At 40.4% G+C, this 17,352-nt stretch overlaps 1 protein-coding gene across 3 annotated transcripts in view; it reads right to left on the bottom strand.

Annotated features, from left to right (window-relative positions):
* The window catches only part of SCARB1 (scavenger receptor class B member 1), a 129,306-nt gene that overhangs the window by 32,006 nt on the left and 79,948 nt on the right, over positions 1-17,352 (bottom strand). For all 3 annotated transcript variants that reach the window (XM_073676151.1, XM_073676150.1, XM_073676149.1), the window contains exons 2-8: positions 12,625-12,785; positions 11,906-12,047; positions 11,456-11,659; positions 10,593-10,688; positions 10,171-10,286; positions 9,425-9,591; positions 8,679-8,797 (exon numbers count right to left, since the gene is read on the bottom strand). In XM_073676151.1, coding sequence (XP_073532252.1) covers positions 8,679-8,797; positions 9,425-9,591; positions 10,171-10,286; positions 10,593-10,688; positions 11,456-11,659; positions 11,906-12,047; positions 12,625-12,785 — 1,005 coding nt within the window. The remainder of the gene's footprint in view (positions 1-8,678; positions 8,798-9,424; positions 9,592-10,170; positions 10,287-10,592; positions 10,689-11,455; positions 11,660-11,905; positions 12,048-12,624; positions 12,786-17,352) is intronic.

The following is a 17,352-nucleotide window of genomic DNA, read 5'->3' as shown; positions in this document are numbered from 1 at the left end:
AAATAATAATTGTAAATTACAGACGGATTCAGCATTTAAAGCTTTCCATGTCAATAGTAGGAGTTTAAAAGGCTTAGCAAGCAGGTTTTTCAGTTTTGTTTTTGAAACAAATATAAAAATATACAAACCATGAACTGAAATTGATAAAGACTGCTCTTAATGACAGGAGACCCAAAATTTATCGCAAAATGCGAAGTCTTAGTCTCCCACGTGACTACACACAGAAATATGGGGGTGGGATGGAGATGGATTTACTCAGTGTTTACTCTAGGTTAGCTAGTGCTAAATCCTGTCAAGAGTAAAACATTTGCATATGGCAGACACGGTTTTGGATGCAAATTCTTAATAATGAGTAATTAGCATTTTACCAAAAGCTTTCACTAGTATCATAATGAATCCAGTCACAGAACACTCCTATAAAACAATCAATAAGTAGCATCATAGAAGTGAAAAATACGGAGGACTTTATTTCTGAAAGTAAAAATTAATTTTGTGGCTACACTAGTCATTAAAGGGGTATGCCCATCTCCAAGATCCTATCCCAATATGCAATAGGTCTAATATTAGCAAATACCTCCAATTAGAAATGTATTATAGGTTTTTTTGATTTGCTGTGTCTTTCCTCATGTGCAGGCATTGCAGGACCTTAGGTTTCCATGGTTATGTCCACTGATAAAGTTGCTAGTGGTCGTAACCATGGATACCCAAGGTCCTGCAATGTCAGCACTTGAGGAAAGACACAGCGAATCAAAAAACTATAATACATTTCTAATTGGATGTATTTGGTAATATTATTATTACACCTACTATGCATTGGGATAGGATCTTGGAGTTGGGAATACCCCTTTAAGTTATAAGCAATGTCTGGCTTTTTGAGAGGAGACACCCTCCAAAATACTATTTAAAACTTCAAAAACTCTTTCGATTAATTTCTTTAGGAAATCCATTTTGCTGTTCAGAGGAAAATAAAAAAGTAATTGTCAGAAGACTGAACATAGCCTGACAGTTGTTTCTAACCCCCATATGATCTAGCAGCAATGAGAGATTTTAATGCATAAACTTATGGTTATAGAAAATACATGTGTTAACATGAAGCATTAGTTATTTCCTTTGGTATTTATTTGATCTGACCTGCAGAGGGAGCCAAAGCAACACTTAAGAGTCCACTGCCAATTCTACAGAATTAGTCACAATTTCCCATTTAGAGGCGTATTCAGCACATTTGCCTCATTGGCTTAGCTATTAGGAAACAGATAAAACACCATGAACTTTCTAGACCTGATGGGTGGTTTATATAATTTGGAAATATCGCTCTGATCGGAGCAGGGATCGGCAGTTGATAGAGTTCAGGTAAATATAAGTAATAACTGCAAGAGAAAATATCTCCCACTGATTACAATCAGCACTTTTCATTTACAACCCCAGAGAAATTTATTGTGACTGCAGGAGCAGCAGACTGACATGATAAAGCTGGCATACAGAAGATATTTTTATGGAAAGTAAAGGCACCGCCTTTGATCAGACTATACAGAGTCCTTACATCACACGGCTGGATGCAGAGAGCCACATGTTGAGTAATTCTGTTAGTCCATATTTCTACCCTATATGTACATACACAAATATTTCAGAGGTGGGGGGAGGGGGGGCAGGAAGAAACTTTTCGGCAGAATAATGACAATTGTAGACAACACATGCAGCAGGAATCAGTCTAGCTGAGTGATTAAAGTTAGTATGCCTGCCTTTCTTTGAAACGCTGCAGCACTTGAAAAGGCTGGCTGCCAGGGACTATAGGTAGAGACCCACTAGGATCAGTGTGTCCCGGCTGTCTTTTCAAACATGCTTCTCTCTGAAACACTGCAGCGTATCAGAGAAAGACATAAATGGCTGCAATCACGTAGCATGAATCTAATGGAGGTTTCCTTTAACAGCAATACACCGCTTTATTCAGATTCCTGCAGGTCTCTAAAGCTCTTGAGACTCTTCACATTACTGGTGATTAGAAACTAACTTTCCAAGTCAGATGTAGGTGCAGTTTAGTGTATATCAGCAATTCACAAGTTTATTATGCAAAGGAGCTCAGAAAAAGGTTTCAGCTCCAGGAATTTGAAGTTTTGGTGTAGATAACAGTGTCCTTTAGAGGCTATTTTCATAGTGTGAAGTGGCCATTTTTCATCTACTTTCAGGTTTACTTATTATTAGGAACTTGGAGAATTTGACTGCAAAGCACTAATGTCCCCCTTCAAATAGGTATGGTATGGTATGACTACTTCATGCCATTGGCAGTACTCAGCTTTGAGTACACTCTGGTGCTAGACTGCACAGGTGAAAATCCAGAATACATTAGGTAAAGTGACGGCATACTTTAGGGCTCGCTCTCACTCGCAATTAAAAATCGGACCAATGCAATCCAATAATAAAAAAAAAACCCACAAACAACACCACCACACCCCATCACAGCATGCTGCATTCGGATCACAATCACCCATATAAACCTATGGGTGCTTGTGAAATATCGCACTGCACTTGGATATCACCCGAGTGCAGTGTGATACCTGCAACAGAGGAGATTGAGAAGTTACTTTCTGTCTCCTCCGCAGCTGTGCTACGATCCTCTGTGCGAGAGGATCAGAGCACAGAGCACTGACATTTGGCTCCCGCTCCCAGCAGAGCAGTAGCCGAATGTCATTAGCATATTGCATCCAATGCTATGACATCAGATGCCATACACTAGTGGTACACTGGCCTTAGATTGGAATGGTGCTATATTAACCAGTCAAAAACTAGCCGTACAATTGCAATTGTATGACTTTAAAGCCATCAACCTGTGACCACTTCATGCCCTTAGGATAGAAAGACTCCACTTCATTTATTAAAAGGCAACAGATCTGAGTACAAAATACTTAGTTAATTCCCTAGGTTTCTTCGGGTATATTAAATAAATGAAAGACAAACATCTGTCATTTTCATTTGTCCATACATCGAGATCTCATGGTAATCGTATCCTGGTATACATCAGTCACTGATGGCAGCAGGGCTTCAGAAACTCTGATACCAGATAGTATGTTGCATTAGTGTCACCCTTAAAAAAAAAAAAACTAATGTCAACAGCAACTGTCAATACAGAGAGATACTATTGTCATGGCTAGGATCTGAGCATATATGAAATTATAAGCTGTAGAGCAGACTGATGATGTACATGAAGTGCCAAGCGCTGCTGATTATGAATTGCTAAATCGTCATGTTAATATAAGGAAGAAATACAGAGCATCATCATTACTGAATGCTGGGATCTGTTGTACTTGTAAATGGCATTGCTATAAAACTGGGCACATCAGTATGAAACTAAAAGCTGGTTTAAATGTTTGCTTTGGCCAGTACCATTTAGCACTGATCTATAGAGCATAAAGGGAGATTAACAGATTTAGCAACTGTGGTACGGAATTAGGGAGCATTGATCCAAAATACATTTTTAAAATTTATGCATATGAGGATTTACAATCTTTGCATAAATTATACAGACACTTGTTATATTAAACTTGCTTCATGTTTTTTGACCAAATTCATGGTCCGAGAACAGTCCATGAAGTTCAGACTGTAGAGTAGAGCATAACATAGAATCTGTATTTTTACACCAAAGCCTTTGAGGGAATCAGCCAGCAGTATTTCACACCCCAAACTATTTATATATGCCCGTACCTATTTCAGAGACAGGTTCAGCAATACCATTACATGGCCAGTCGATTCCTCAGTTATTTGGAAGTCGGTGTTCGAACTGAAATGCAAATGAGGCTGTATACTGTTCAATTGGACAAGGTGGTGAGTATTTTGACCATATTTTTATGCATATTTTCTTACTCCAAGTAGTATAAACTTTAATGCTTATTGGATGAAAAAATAGATCTGGTGATGTGTATTTGTGTAATGAGAGGGTGAGGCCCGAGGATACAATATCCTTTCTCAAAGTGTGCAGAATTAGGCAGCTTGCTTTCCTCATGAAAATGGAGCCAAAAAAAAAAAAAAAAACAACAACTCCGAAGTGCACTTTTGTAATTGTAGCAGGATCACAAAACGATCGAGATTTGTGTTTCAAACTGAACAGGATCAAAAAACGAGAATAAAAAGATGTACATTAACTGCTAGAGGTTTGAGAAGAATCAAATGTGAAGCAACCAGGAAGCCATTATCCTCCAGAGCTGTCATATTCCAGAGATGCAACCTCCCTGGAGAGCACAGAACTACAAGGTGTTTAGCGATATGGCCAAGGTAGGGAAAGCCAAAACCCGACCACCACTGAGCAAGACACAGAAGTTGAAACGTCAAGACTGGGCCAAGAATTATCTGAAGACAGGTTTTTCATAAGTTTTATGGACTGAGGAGATGAGAGTGACACTTGCCGGATCAGATGGAGGGGCCTGTGACTGGATCAGTAATGAGCACAGACCTTCATTTTGTCTTGACACCAGTAAGGTGGAGGTGGGGTACTGCTATAGCCTGGTATTAAAGATGAGCTAGTTGGACCTTTTTAGGTTGAAGATGGACACAAAATCAGCTCCCAAAAGTAGTGCCAGTTTTTAGAAGACACTTTCTATAAAGCAGTTGCACAGGAAAAAGTCTGCATCTTTCAAGAAAACCATGATTTTTATGAAGGACAGTGGTCCATCGGATGCAGCAGAGTCCTCCACTGCCTGGCTTCCAGTAATGGCCTGGAAGATTAAAGAAAAATGACATGGGGCCTTCCTCACCTGACCTAAACCCTATTGAGTACTTGTAGTCCTCCTTAAAAACTGGAAATTAACAGTGAAGGAAAAAAACAAAACAAAAAAAAACTCTGAACTGTGTCTGGGAGGCTGCGGTTGGAGTCAGTTTCTTAATCTATCAGCTTTCTGGACAGAACCATGTGGGGGATGGGGGGGGGGGGGCTATACTGGTCACCAATATTCTTAGGAAATGTCAAACATTTTTTGAACATTGAGTTGTTTGATTATGCACATGTTAAAAACAAAATAAAACAAACAATATAGCTAGAAAAATTTACATTTTTCATTTAGTTGCATAATTCCACACACTAATAGCTTACCCCTAAGAGACAAAACATCACATTTACGTTCTTAAATAAATCAGGCTAATTAGCCTTTTAGATTGACCAACAAAAATGTAGTGGTTTAATAAAATGAATAATCAAAAAACCAAAGTGCTAATAATTGTGCACACAAGTGTAGATCTGAAGCCTCCGTCACTCCAGCTCAATTCCCCATCCAGTTAGCAGGGGTGAAAGCCTGCTGAAATTCCCTATAAAAAGGCATAGCACGATTCTATACTAAATAGAAGAAACTGCTTTATTGCATAATGTTTTTCAAAAATCATAATTAGACTTCTATTATAATGCCCTATGATTTACTCGTTCATTACGTGCAGTACCAAAGTTTAATGGCATAGTAAAAGCAAGAAAATAAGTGAACAAATAAAAACAGAAGGTAATATTTGACACAGATTAGCAAAACATGTATAGTCTAGGTTTGCCATTTATTATTATATGATAGCAAAGCCTAATGAATTTATGGCTTTAAGAGCCTCTTATCTAAATTACTTATGTTTGAGCATTATGAAATCCTTGTACTATGGAATTGAAGATTCTTAAAAAACACAAAATGCCTGCTCAGACTTGGTTATATACATATATAGCAGGGTTCCCCAACTCCAGTCCTCAAGGCCCACCAACAGGTCATGTTTTTAGGATTTCCTTAGTATTACACAGGTGATAATTGCATCACCTGCACAGGCAATAATTCCATCACCTGTGCAATACTAAGGAAATCCTGAAAACATGACCTGTTGGTGGGCCTTGAGGACTGGAGTTGGGGAACCCTGATATATAGGGCTTAGAAAGTATGAAGGTTGCAGGTTTTAGGTCTTTGGTCATTTGTTTTGAGATATCACATTTATGTTTCCTTGTGCAAAATAAAGTCATCCTGACAAATCCAAATTAATTCTATCAGACTCAAAATAGATGCTGAAAGAGCAGAACTACCAGGATCAGAGCCAACCATTTCCCCCCCCACACACACACACTCTTTTAGGGGACAACACAAGGAGAACCAGGAGGTAATATTCCTTGCGTGCTAGAACGTTACATGGCTTGTGAAAAAATTCTACCTTCTCACGCAGGACATTTAGATAACTTATTCTTGGAGTTTGTTCCTGGAAAACCATTTTTATCTCCCAGGTTTGTTCAACTTCAAGCACCACGTCAGTGTTTTTTGTTATTCATTCAACCACTAGAGTCATGCCACTATCCCAAGTTTCCTGCCCCTAGTCTCATACCTACCAGTCGCAATCCATTATCTGCACCCCTCTGGTAGTCTTCAGTGTTTCAGTGTTTGCTCGGTGAGCCAGAAGTCACTTCTCAATTCATCTCTAAGAGTCAGAACAAGGCTCTCAGATTTTCATTGAGAACTTGTGACTTACATCTGATCAGTCAGAAGTTGCAGTCATAAGATGGCAGATTGAGACAAGAGAAGCCGGGAAGCGCTGAAGACGGAAGCTGGCGAGTATAAAACTAGGGTCAGAAAACTTGAGATCAGTGGCACCCCTCTAGTGCTGAAACCAAAATCAGCTTTACCAATCTCTGCCTCTAGTCTTTGAGGACATTCCTGAAGTAGCAACGTCACAACTACAGCAAGGGACAACCGCAGTCAATTACAGGGGTCAGCGCTCTTGTTTAGACACAATCAATCACCGAACCCACAACTGGATGCACTGGTCACACACTGTTTACACTGTATAAATTATGCCATCACTGCAAAGACCAGGGGCAGCAGCAGTCGAGGAGTACAGCAGGATTTATCTTAGAACTTATTTATAAGCTATGCAAGTCTGGGAAATATTAAAAGAACAAAAAAAAAAAAAAAAAAGTTAATCCTGGATAACCTGTTCAGGATTGAGCAAAATTTAAATTAATCAACGGCAAAATAGCTGCATAAAATATGCACCTTGTTCACCGGTTGCTTTAAATGAATTAAACTTTACAACATTACACTATTATAATAAAAAAGGATGTGTGCATTTGAAAAAGTGGGGTTTTGGACCAAGGTCTCCCAGAAAACAATCCCATTTTCTTCTTTCAGCCTTGTATGAAGTCTTTATGCTTTTCTGATTACAGCCGAAGACACAGTTAAGTAAAGCAGTGCCTTATGCAAACCCATCCTACGACATTTTTCCCCAAACCGCCTCGCCATTCAGAAATAGAAGAAACAGTTCTTTGACAGAGCCACAGAGCCTCTCAGTTGTCCCACGAGATTTACTCCACCTAGAAAACTTTGCTTGTGCCACTGCGTTCTCAGAGAGCATTTCCAGATGTTCTGAATGGATCCTATTTACTACCATGGAATCCCCTTTGCCAACTGAAGCTGTAGTTCTCAATGCCGAACTGCATTCAATATAATGTTTCTATTGTCTACAACATAACCAACCCTCGAAAGAAACAGCAGAATAATGTGGTGCCTGGAGATTACACCATTTCCCTGCCACAGAAAGTCTTAATCTCAAGAGCTGCTTACAGCAAATCCCTCTACGAAGTGCTTCTACAAACTAGCATGTTAATGTAATGATTTATTACAGTCTTCTCATCATGGTTTAGCAGTAGGTGAATTCTACCCATTTTTGTGCAAGTCCTAGACATAACCTTTTTACTATATTGTGTGAATGTTAAAGATTTAAGGGAGACCTGACAGCATGTCTCAAACGTTGGCTGGACAATTTCAGCAAATTAGGATTCGCTCTCAAAAGCTGCAGCGTTTCAGAGGAAAAACATACTTTTAAAGCGCACCTGTCAGCAGGATTGTGCTTAGTAAACTACATACACCGTCAGGTGGGCACCGTTATACTGATTAATATGATAGCTTGCTTGATGAAATCTGTCCAGTGATTCTTTTATAATCTTTATTTTCATGTCTGCCATAATGATATGCTCGTTCTCTGGGGCAGGGCTTTAGGGAGGGCCTGTAGCTGGTGCTCTCATTATGTATGCCGATCTCTGACAGGTCACTGCATTCAGTGACCTGCCTACTGTTTTAAATCTTGCTTGTGTAATTTCTGTTCAAAAGTGAAAGTTTACATCCCCCTATATGGCGATTTAAAGTCGACCGGGACAGTTTCACAGGAGACTTGAACAGACTGGTCCCCGACGGCCTCTTCCCCGCCTGCTGCCCTGGAGTGACAGGTCTCCCACTAAACATGGAGAGAACAGTCACTCCAGGGAGGAGGTGGAAATCTGCCAGGAACCCACTGGTCTCCTCGTAGCTTTTCAACTGTATTTTCTCTGAAATGCCACAGCATTTCAAAGTCAAATCTACCTGACTGAAATCATGCAACCAGTGTCGGATACATGCGGCCCGTGGTATGGGCAGCTTGGATCAGCAGTCAGTTTCCCTTTAAATTGAAAAATCGATGTATAAATCAGCAGCATACTTATTAGCCTAAATAAGAGGATTATAGCTGGTCATAATCACAAAGATAAATGCCGGTTGGACCGGACGAATGGAATAGAATTGACCACCAATCTAGCATACACAGGGCAGCCTGACCAATGTATACATGTATTCGTATGGGGGATGGGGTCTATGGAGATGGTTCATCCAAACAGGGCCATTATGACGACATTTCTAAACTAGCACACTTACAGGATGAAGGTCTAAGAAGAGGGAGTGCAGCTTTTCACTAGGATGTAAACCGCTCACAGCGTCTGCAAATCCTGGATCAGCGTTGTAAAAATGGGGAAACGACATGAAGAGAGGAGCATCTGGGGGAGAAAATAGAAAAGAAGCCATTATTAGATTCAAAAAGATAATGTGGCCATCTTCATACAATCAATTTCTAAATATAAAAGATTTACTGCCACACAGTGGAAAACTGTCACTACAGGAACATATGAAGTGATGCAAGCACAGAGTGCCAACATGGTAAACAAACCTTTTTTTGGGAGGATGACAACGCCTGGTTTGTGTCCAGTTAGCTGTCAATGTTCAGTAAAAGTTTCTAATCTGACAGCAGTGGATTACATCTGCGAGGCAGACTTGTCACCCAGTTCAGAACAGGTTTTTGTTTCAGAAAATGGTGTAGCAGAAGGCACTGCCGCCATATGGTGCTACTTACAGGCATAGTCTTCCCTAGAAGAAGACTAGAGCAGCAATATGACATTCTGAGACAGTTTTACACAGTTTCTAGTGGCTGCTTCATAAGAAATCTGACAGAGAACAAACTGTCTTCATGGGTAGTTGGAGCTTTACTGAAATTGTTTTTAAAAGATTATTAGAGTCAGAAACTTTAAAGAGTTTTCAGATTGATAAGGAAAAGTGATCAGCAAAATTTTGTAACAAGTAAAATTAAAGTAGTGGTAAACGAAAAAATAAAATTGATCGATACATACTAAACCGACAGGAACTAACGTTCATCACGCCAGATGCAAGACACGGGCAGAACCCTTCATTTGGAGGATAGTCTGTTCCATTTGCAAATAGATAGTCTGGAGCAGTGTATCGATAGGTCGGTATACCTCGAAAGGATTCTTCTTTTTCGTACACCAATGTCATAGATCTGTTATTTATACAAATTAAGATATTTACCGCTCATAACTAATAACCCTTAACCTACAGCACAACATAAAAACCATTATCAGAAATCAGCTTTCACAACTGCATATCCAGCCAACAGCACGCGTCTTGTCTCAGCGACCGATGTAACTGAACAGTCTGCCCTTTCAACAGCAATGTGAAACACGGAGACAGTCCATGAAGACACTGAAAGACAGACTGGTGAACCCAAATCCAGATTTTGACAGCAAGTTGTGAAATCTGATATTCCTGTCTAGGAGCATCTCTGAGAAACATTATGGCTAATGAGGTTAGCAGATTAACACAAACACTGAAAAAAAACAACAAGGCCTTTCATTAAAACACTAAAGACTGTCATGTCTCAACTCAAATCTTCCACTTATGAAAGTATATGAAAACTATGCCCAAAAAGATAGCCTTCACACGAACATTGAGATGTCCATTTAGAGGTCACAGTTGATACACTAGCTGCCTCAAGGCTGGATGTCCTCATTGTCAGAGCTGCACTATTAAAAAAAAAAGCTGCAGAGCATTTCCCTCTATATATGAGCCACACACTTACCTGCAAGCATCTGGGCTGTAAAATTCTAATGGTTGGGAAGGGGTTCGAAATGGGGGCCACATCTGACCCGCAGTTCCATTGATCATATTGGCCTGATCAGAATGCCAGTAAGCAACCTAAAATCATACACAAGCATGTAAAACACAGATCAGAAAAGAAGAAAAAAAAAAACTTCAACACCGGATTGGACTCTAGATATTGAATAAACTGATGTCAACAATGTACAATATATTTTAGTGCGCACATGAAATATGACATTAGTTTGAAACTTATTTGGGACTGCTGTGATGTAAATGATAAGCGCTACAAGATGCCGCAGAATATGATGCAGTCACAAGGTACAGGAAATAAGCAGTTGTATTGGAGAAAAAACGATAATGGTCACAGTATGTACAGTACAAATTAGAATGTCTTCTCATTACCTCTTTGAGTCCATTCCATGTATCCACCATTTGGACCTTGCTGATATCTTGTTCCCCAGTGTGAACTGTAAAAACCCCCGTGTTTGAGTTATTGAACTGCAAGGGGAGAAAAGAAAAAAAAGTCAGCAAAAAGTAACAATTGGGCGACTACCATATTTTGGACTACAAGTCAAAACCCAGGTATATACAGAGAATAGGAAATACATTTCTCCTACTAATTAAAACTTCCCTGACAATAGCTAGGCAGGGAGAGTTTGGGAGGTCTAGATCACCAATTTTAATGCACTAGTAAAGAATCAGCAGGTTGGAGTTTCTCTGCAGCAGGTATATTATTGCACATGTAACTTGACAACATATACACTCTGCAGCGGAAACATAACCAACACTGCTGCATGCACAATTATAAAATTCCCAAACTATAAAGCTACATTTTGCAGTTCCTTCTGCGCAAAAGGCTGATCACATGACCTGAAAGGCCCTTGACTTAATTGGGTTTCAGCAGTTCAGGATGTGCAGCCTCCTTTCCTGCCGTGATCACATAGATCAGCATCAGCCAGGAGGAGAGAGTAGTTCGCTCAGTAAGCAGAAAGATGCAGTGTCCGAGTTAATCATTGGAACGTCCCTCGGAATATAATGCACACACTTTTTTTTAAAAATTCTACAAATATGACCCCGATTCATCAAGGCAATTATACCAGGATTCTGCAGGAAATTGCCTTGGAAAGTCAGGTGTGAGTATCTGAATGAATCAAGGCATCTGACTCAAGCAAGCCCCCTCATAAAGACTGGTGTGAACAGCCCATGAATACAATATAAAAAAATATAATATAATACATAATATATATGGAAAAAAAAAATCTTACATCTGCAAACAAGCCGAACTTCCCTTTAAATGGCAAGGCATTAGGCATGATCGTATTTATAAAATCCAGAAATGGGTCACTATAGCCCCACAATATTTCCTTCACAGTACGGTTCATGAATGGCTCTTGGCTGTACACTACAAATGCAGTGTTGAGCATAAATTTAATTGCAAAGGACATATCTCTTGTCATCAAAGAAGATACCTAAAGAAAAAGAATAAACAACTAAATAAAATAAATAATTGAGGACCGCATAGCTTTTTTGTATATTATGCAACCTGCAGTCAACACTTCAAAGGCCTCTTCTAAAAGTTACACAATAAAGGGGGTGGGGGTTCTTGACCAAAGTCCACACAAAAACCCAAAATGTGTAGTGTAGTATACTTCAACATTCACATGTTCATCGTTTACTGAATTAAAAAGAACTAAAAGCTCAGAATAAAAAATTACCATAACGAGAATATTTGGGACCACAACATATTCGTCTTCACTTCCAACAGACTTTTCAGGATTAAAGTGAAATGTTCTCTGTTCCACAAATGACACTGTTCCATTTTCATTAAAGGTTATGTTTGTCTTCTGTTTGCGCTCACTGTAAAGGAAGACTTTAGCCTTTACACAATGAAATGTATATCTCTACACACCAACAGTATACTAAAAAAAATGCATCTTTAGACTATTTGCAGGCATGGTTAGATTAGGATCTCATTATACTGACTAGCCCCTTCCTGTAACCCCATGCCAACTAGTTCTTCATATGTCCTCTGCAACATAAACCAATTATCTCCACTACAGCACCCCACCAAAGGCAGAGTGACAAAAAGTAACTACAGAGCTGAACAAAAAAAAAACCCTCTACAAATTACACATGTAGCCCCACAGTATCCAGCTACAGACTAAAAGGATACTGTGTGCAAGGCAGGCTACAGACTATAGACTAGATCTGAAGTCTACCCAGCTGTCCTGCTTAAATCACTGATCATGAATCAACATTGGTTAATGGTTTATAAAACGATGGGAAGATTATCCACCAGTCAGACAGGGGATGTGAATAAAAGGCAATGTTAAATCTTGGGTAGACTCAAGCATGGACACATATCTTTTTTTGTACAATAGATCATTACACATTAATCGCCATTCATTACAGCCTTCTGCAAAAACGTCTGTACCTATAAACATAAGGTCCACGTTCTTCAACCCTTGGCTTCTCTCCCAAAAGAATTTCCTTAGGATTCATCACTTCAAAAACATAGATAGACATGAAGAAGGGCACTGGGAGATCCCTCCACATTTCATAAGCAAAGCCACTGCTGGGATCTATACGGACATTCTGCAAAGTAAAAAAAGAAAGGGAAAGAAAAAAAAAAATAAAAAATACAATTTACGGCGGGGAACAGAACAATCATTTGTTCTAACGTTAATTAAAAGGGATGACAGAGTTAAGAAAACATGGCAGCCTTCTTCCAAATCGTGTCACACTTGCAATTTGTTTGTGATAATGTAGCAGTGCCCCATTCAGTGGGATGTAGCAGAGACAATCCTATGTACAGGACAAGTGAGACTTAAGGTACAGAATAGATTCTGGGAAACAAAATCGGCCACAGACTAAATTACAATACATTACGTGTGGATGGGATCTTGACACCAGCCACACGTAGGAGGAATAAGTCCATACGAATCAGAATTCTCATAACTTAATTTTCTTCCAACGAAATGTCCAGCCGGTTTCCTTCAGAATATTTTCCATTCGGTCCATGAAGTTTTAAGCATAATACAGTTTTACAATATCAGCCATAAAGTAACTTTTAGAACAGCATTTGTGAAATACCACTGACAAAGACCTACTAGTGTTAGACAGGAATAGATAATTAGGAGTTAGATCCCAGTGCTAGGATGCCAATGTTACTGAAGGGCTCTGCAAGACTAGAAGCAGCAAGTAGGTCATACAGAATTCCGCTTCATTCTTAATGTATAGGATGCCCAGAGTTAGGCAATAAGTAGAACAGACCTTTGCTTTTTGGATAGTAATAACTTGCCAACTTGACAGTAACACACATACACCATCCCAGTGTCCTGTCTCGCTCTTCCGGTGTGGTCATGTGATGCCACGATATTAGACAGGAACAGCAGTAATTTGGAGGCGCACCACAGGTCCAGCAGATGAGGGTTTGTTTGTTTTTTTCACTTTAGCAGTAGCACTGCCATGGACACTTTAAAAAGAGACCAGGCAGCATGTATTAAACAAACTCTGAAAAGCTGCAGCTTTTCAGAAGGAAAAAAAAAAAAACAACCAATCAGACAAGCGGATCCTGGGCGGCTCCTCCCCACCTACTGGAGTGACCGGCATCTCCCTATACATACACAGGTAGAAAGCGGTCATTCCATGGCAGTGGGTTGGGAGAAGCAGTTTGGAAACAACTTGTCTGACTAGTCTCCACTGCAGTTTTTAAAAGGTATGTTTTTTCTCTGAAATGCTGCAGCGTTCTAGAGTTAAGCATATATAGCTGAAAATAAAGCCAGCATGCGATACATGCTGCCCAATCTGTGGGCAGTATGCATTAGCAGATTGTGAATTTATGCAAGAACTGTTCTTCCAGATTCATCTGTGCTTCCTTTTGTGACCCTGCAGCACTCATATCAATGCTCATCTTTTCAGGTTATATGACCTGTAAATGTGAAGTAAAGCATGGGGGTAGGATGGAAAAAAAAAAAAGCCTTAGTTACTTACCGGTAACGGGATTTTTCGGAGCCCATGACAGCACCACGATAGAGGATCCGCCCATCAAGGACAGGAAACCTACAGGTTAAAAAGGGCAGCACCTCTCTCACGCCTCAGTTTAGTTAACAGAGCATGAGAGGACCGCCAAGGTTAATTACAACAAAACAAATTCATTTTAAGCAAAATTACTTTAACTAACTTCCCCCGAGGGAGCAAAAAAGGAAATTAACTCTACAGGAGTGCGAAAACACGAGTGTAGGGAGGGAAATATAAGGGTGTTGTCATGGGCTACGAAAAATCCTGTTACCGGTAAGTAACTAAGGCTTTATTCGTACTCCCATGACAGCACCACGAGAGAATTACAGAGACGAAAGGAGATTAGGGAGTGACCACAGCTTGAAGCACCCTTCTCCCAAAGGTGAGATCAGAAGAGACACCTAAATCCAATCTATAATGCCTATAGAAGGTGGACGGAGAAGACGAGGTGGCAGCCTTACATATGTCTTCGATGGAAACCCTTGTCTTCTCCGCCCAGGAGGAGTGAGCCCTCAGCCCCTCCGGTACTTCCCTATCCCCTGAAGAGTAGGCGAGGGCGATGGCCTCTCTAATCCACCTTGCAATCGTAGATTTTGAAGCTTTACAACCTTTCCTAGCCCCCTGATGGCATATGAATAGGGAACTCTCTTTCCTAAAACTGTGGGAAACCTCCAGGTATTTAAGTACGCACCTCCTAACATCCAATGTGTGTAGTTTCTCCTCTTTCTGATTCTTAGGGGGAAAACAAAAAGTTGGAAGATTAATCTGAGTCCTATGGAATCGTGAGACTACCTTTGGCAGAAAGGCTGGGTCAGGCTTTAATACAATTCTATCATCCAGAATTTGAGTAAATGGTGAGGATATAGAAAAGAGCCCGTATGTCACTTACTCTTCTGGCTGAAGTCAGGGCAACTAACAGGGCTGTTTCAAAGAAGAATAATTTTATGGGAGGCGGAATCTAGGGGCTCGAAGGGAGGGCTAGTCAAGGCATTTAGGACTAGATTTAAATCCCAGGGAGAGTATTTAGTTTTAATAATAGGCCTACACCTAAAAGAGGCTTTTATAAACCGTGCTATCCAAGAATTAGCCGCTATATCGGAAGAAAACAAAGCTCCTAAAGCCAAAACTTGTACTTTCAATGTACTAGTGGTAAGGCCCCGTTCTAAACCCCGCTGTAGAAATTCTAGCATTTTCCCAATAGGGGGCCCATCCTCTGGTTTAAATTTAGAAAAGGACAGAAACTTCCTCCAAGTCCTAGCGTAGATGCGGGTAGTAACGGGTTTTCTGCTACATAAGAGTGTTTACTACATTTGTGGAAAAACCTTTGCTGGTTAACAGCGCCCTTTCAAATTCCATGCCGTTAAATGGAGATTTGAGGCTGGAGGATGGGAAACCGGACCCTGAGTGAGTGAGAAGGTCCGGAATCTCCGGAAGAACCCAGGGGTCTGATATGGACATTCTCCGGAGGCAAGAGAACCACGGTCTCTTGGGCCCAAAGGGGCATATGAGGATCATTTTGGCTTTGTCTGTCCTGATCTTCCTTATGACTGACAGAAGTAGGACCATGGGAGGGAATGCATACGCCAAAGGAAACTCACAGGGAAACATGAAGGCGTCCACTGCCAGGGGCCTTTCCCTGGGGTTTAGGGAACAAAAAGTTGCCACCTTTCGATTGGATTTTGTCGCAAACAAGTCCACTGTTGGAAGACCCCACATTGCCACAATCCTGGAGAATATCTGAGGGTTCAAGGACCATTCTCCTTTTATGGAAGTATGGCTGAGAAAATCTGCTGTGACGTTTTCTTTCCCTCTTAGATGAACAAAGGGAGAGACAATGATCCTCTGCATTCTGAAGAAGTCTGTCCGCTACTCTCATTAAGTCTTTTGAACGGGTTCCCCCTTGATGATTTATATATGCTACGGAGACTTTATTGTCTGAGAGTATACAGACATCCTGGACCTGTAAATATACAAGGAACTTATTGAAAGCATAATCCACTGCCAAAAGTTCCTTAACATTTGAGGAAAACCGTACCTCATTTTCTGACCAGGTCCTCTGAATTAAGTTACCTTCAAAATGAGCTCCCCAACCTGTAGCACTTGCATCTGTAGTCAAGACTGCAGTAGGTTTACAATCCCAAGGGACTCCCCTAGAAAGATTAGTGTGTACCAACCACCAACGAAGGGATTGTAAGGAGCGAGGGGCCAAGGTAAACTCCCGGTCTAGATGTCCATCTAGGATTGAGTCGTTCTACAATATATCCCATTGAAGTGCCCTTGAGTGAAATTGGGACCAACGCACTGCGGTAAAACTTGAAGTCAGGGACCCTAGTAATGACATGGCTTTACAGAGTGACAGAGGGTCTATCCATACAATGTCTTACTAAGCCCTGGATTTTTGCAATCTTTTCTTCTGATAAATAGCATAACTGTCTTTCAGAATCTAAAATGATCCCTAGGAACTGTTGAGCTTTTAGTGGAGTCAACCTAGATTTTTCCAGATTTAGAAACCAACCTAGTCCTTCTAGGACAGAAATAGTTACCTGAAGGTGGGCCTTGCATTGAACAAAGGAGTTCCCCACTATCAGGAAATCATCAAGGTAAGGGATTAAGATGTCTTTTTCTCTTATATGGGCCATAACCTCTGCCACTAGTTTGGTAAAAATTCTCGGGGCTATAGCTAACCCAAAGGGAAGTGCGGTATACTGAAAGTGTTTAACCACCCCCTTATTTCAATGACCACCCTCAAATACTTTTGATAATCCTTATGAATGGGAACATGGCAATATGTGTCTAAGATCCAGAACTACCATATAACAGTGGGAAAAAGTAATTTTATTATCGTTTTTAAGGATTCAATTTTAAAAGGTGTCTATTTTAAGAAAGCTATTTAAAGATCTTAAATTTATGATTGTTCTAAAACACCCATCCCGTTTGTGGACCATGAAGAGCGGGGAGTAGAATCCGTGACCCTCTTCTGATTCCGGAACCTCAATCAGGACGGTTTTCTTTATTAGGACTTGAATTTCCGATACGAGGGCAGTCTGCCGCTCTGGATGTTCCAGCCAGACCATCAGGGCTCTGGATGTGCAAGTGGCTGCCACTGCTGGTTTCAGGGCTCCTGCAGCTGTCTCCCATGCAT

This window comes from Phyllobates terribilis, unplaced genomic scaffold (assembly GCF_046119375.1).
Source record: "Phyllobates terribilis strain yellow unplaced genomic scaffold, ASM4611937v1 Scaffold_1__5_contigs__length_1240528914, whole genome shotgun sequence".
Classification (NCBI taxonomy): domain Eukaryota; kingdom Metazoa; phylum Chordata; class Amphibia; order Anura; family Dendrobatidae; genus Phyllobates; species Phyllobates terribilis.
Note: the sequence above shows the minus strand (reverse complement) of the source record. Positions and strands in the feature narration are given on the sequence as shown.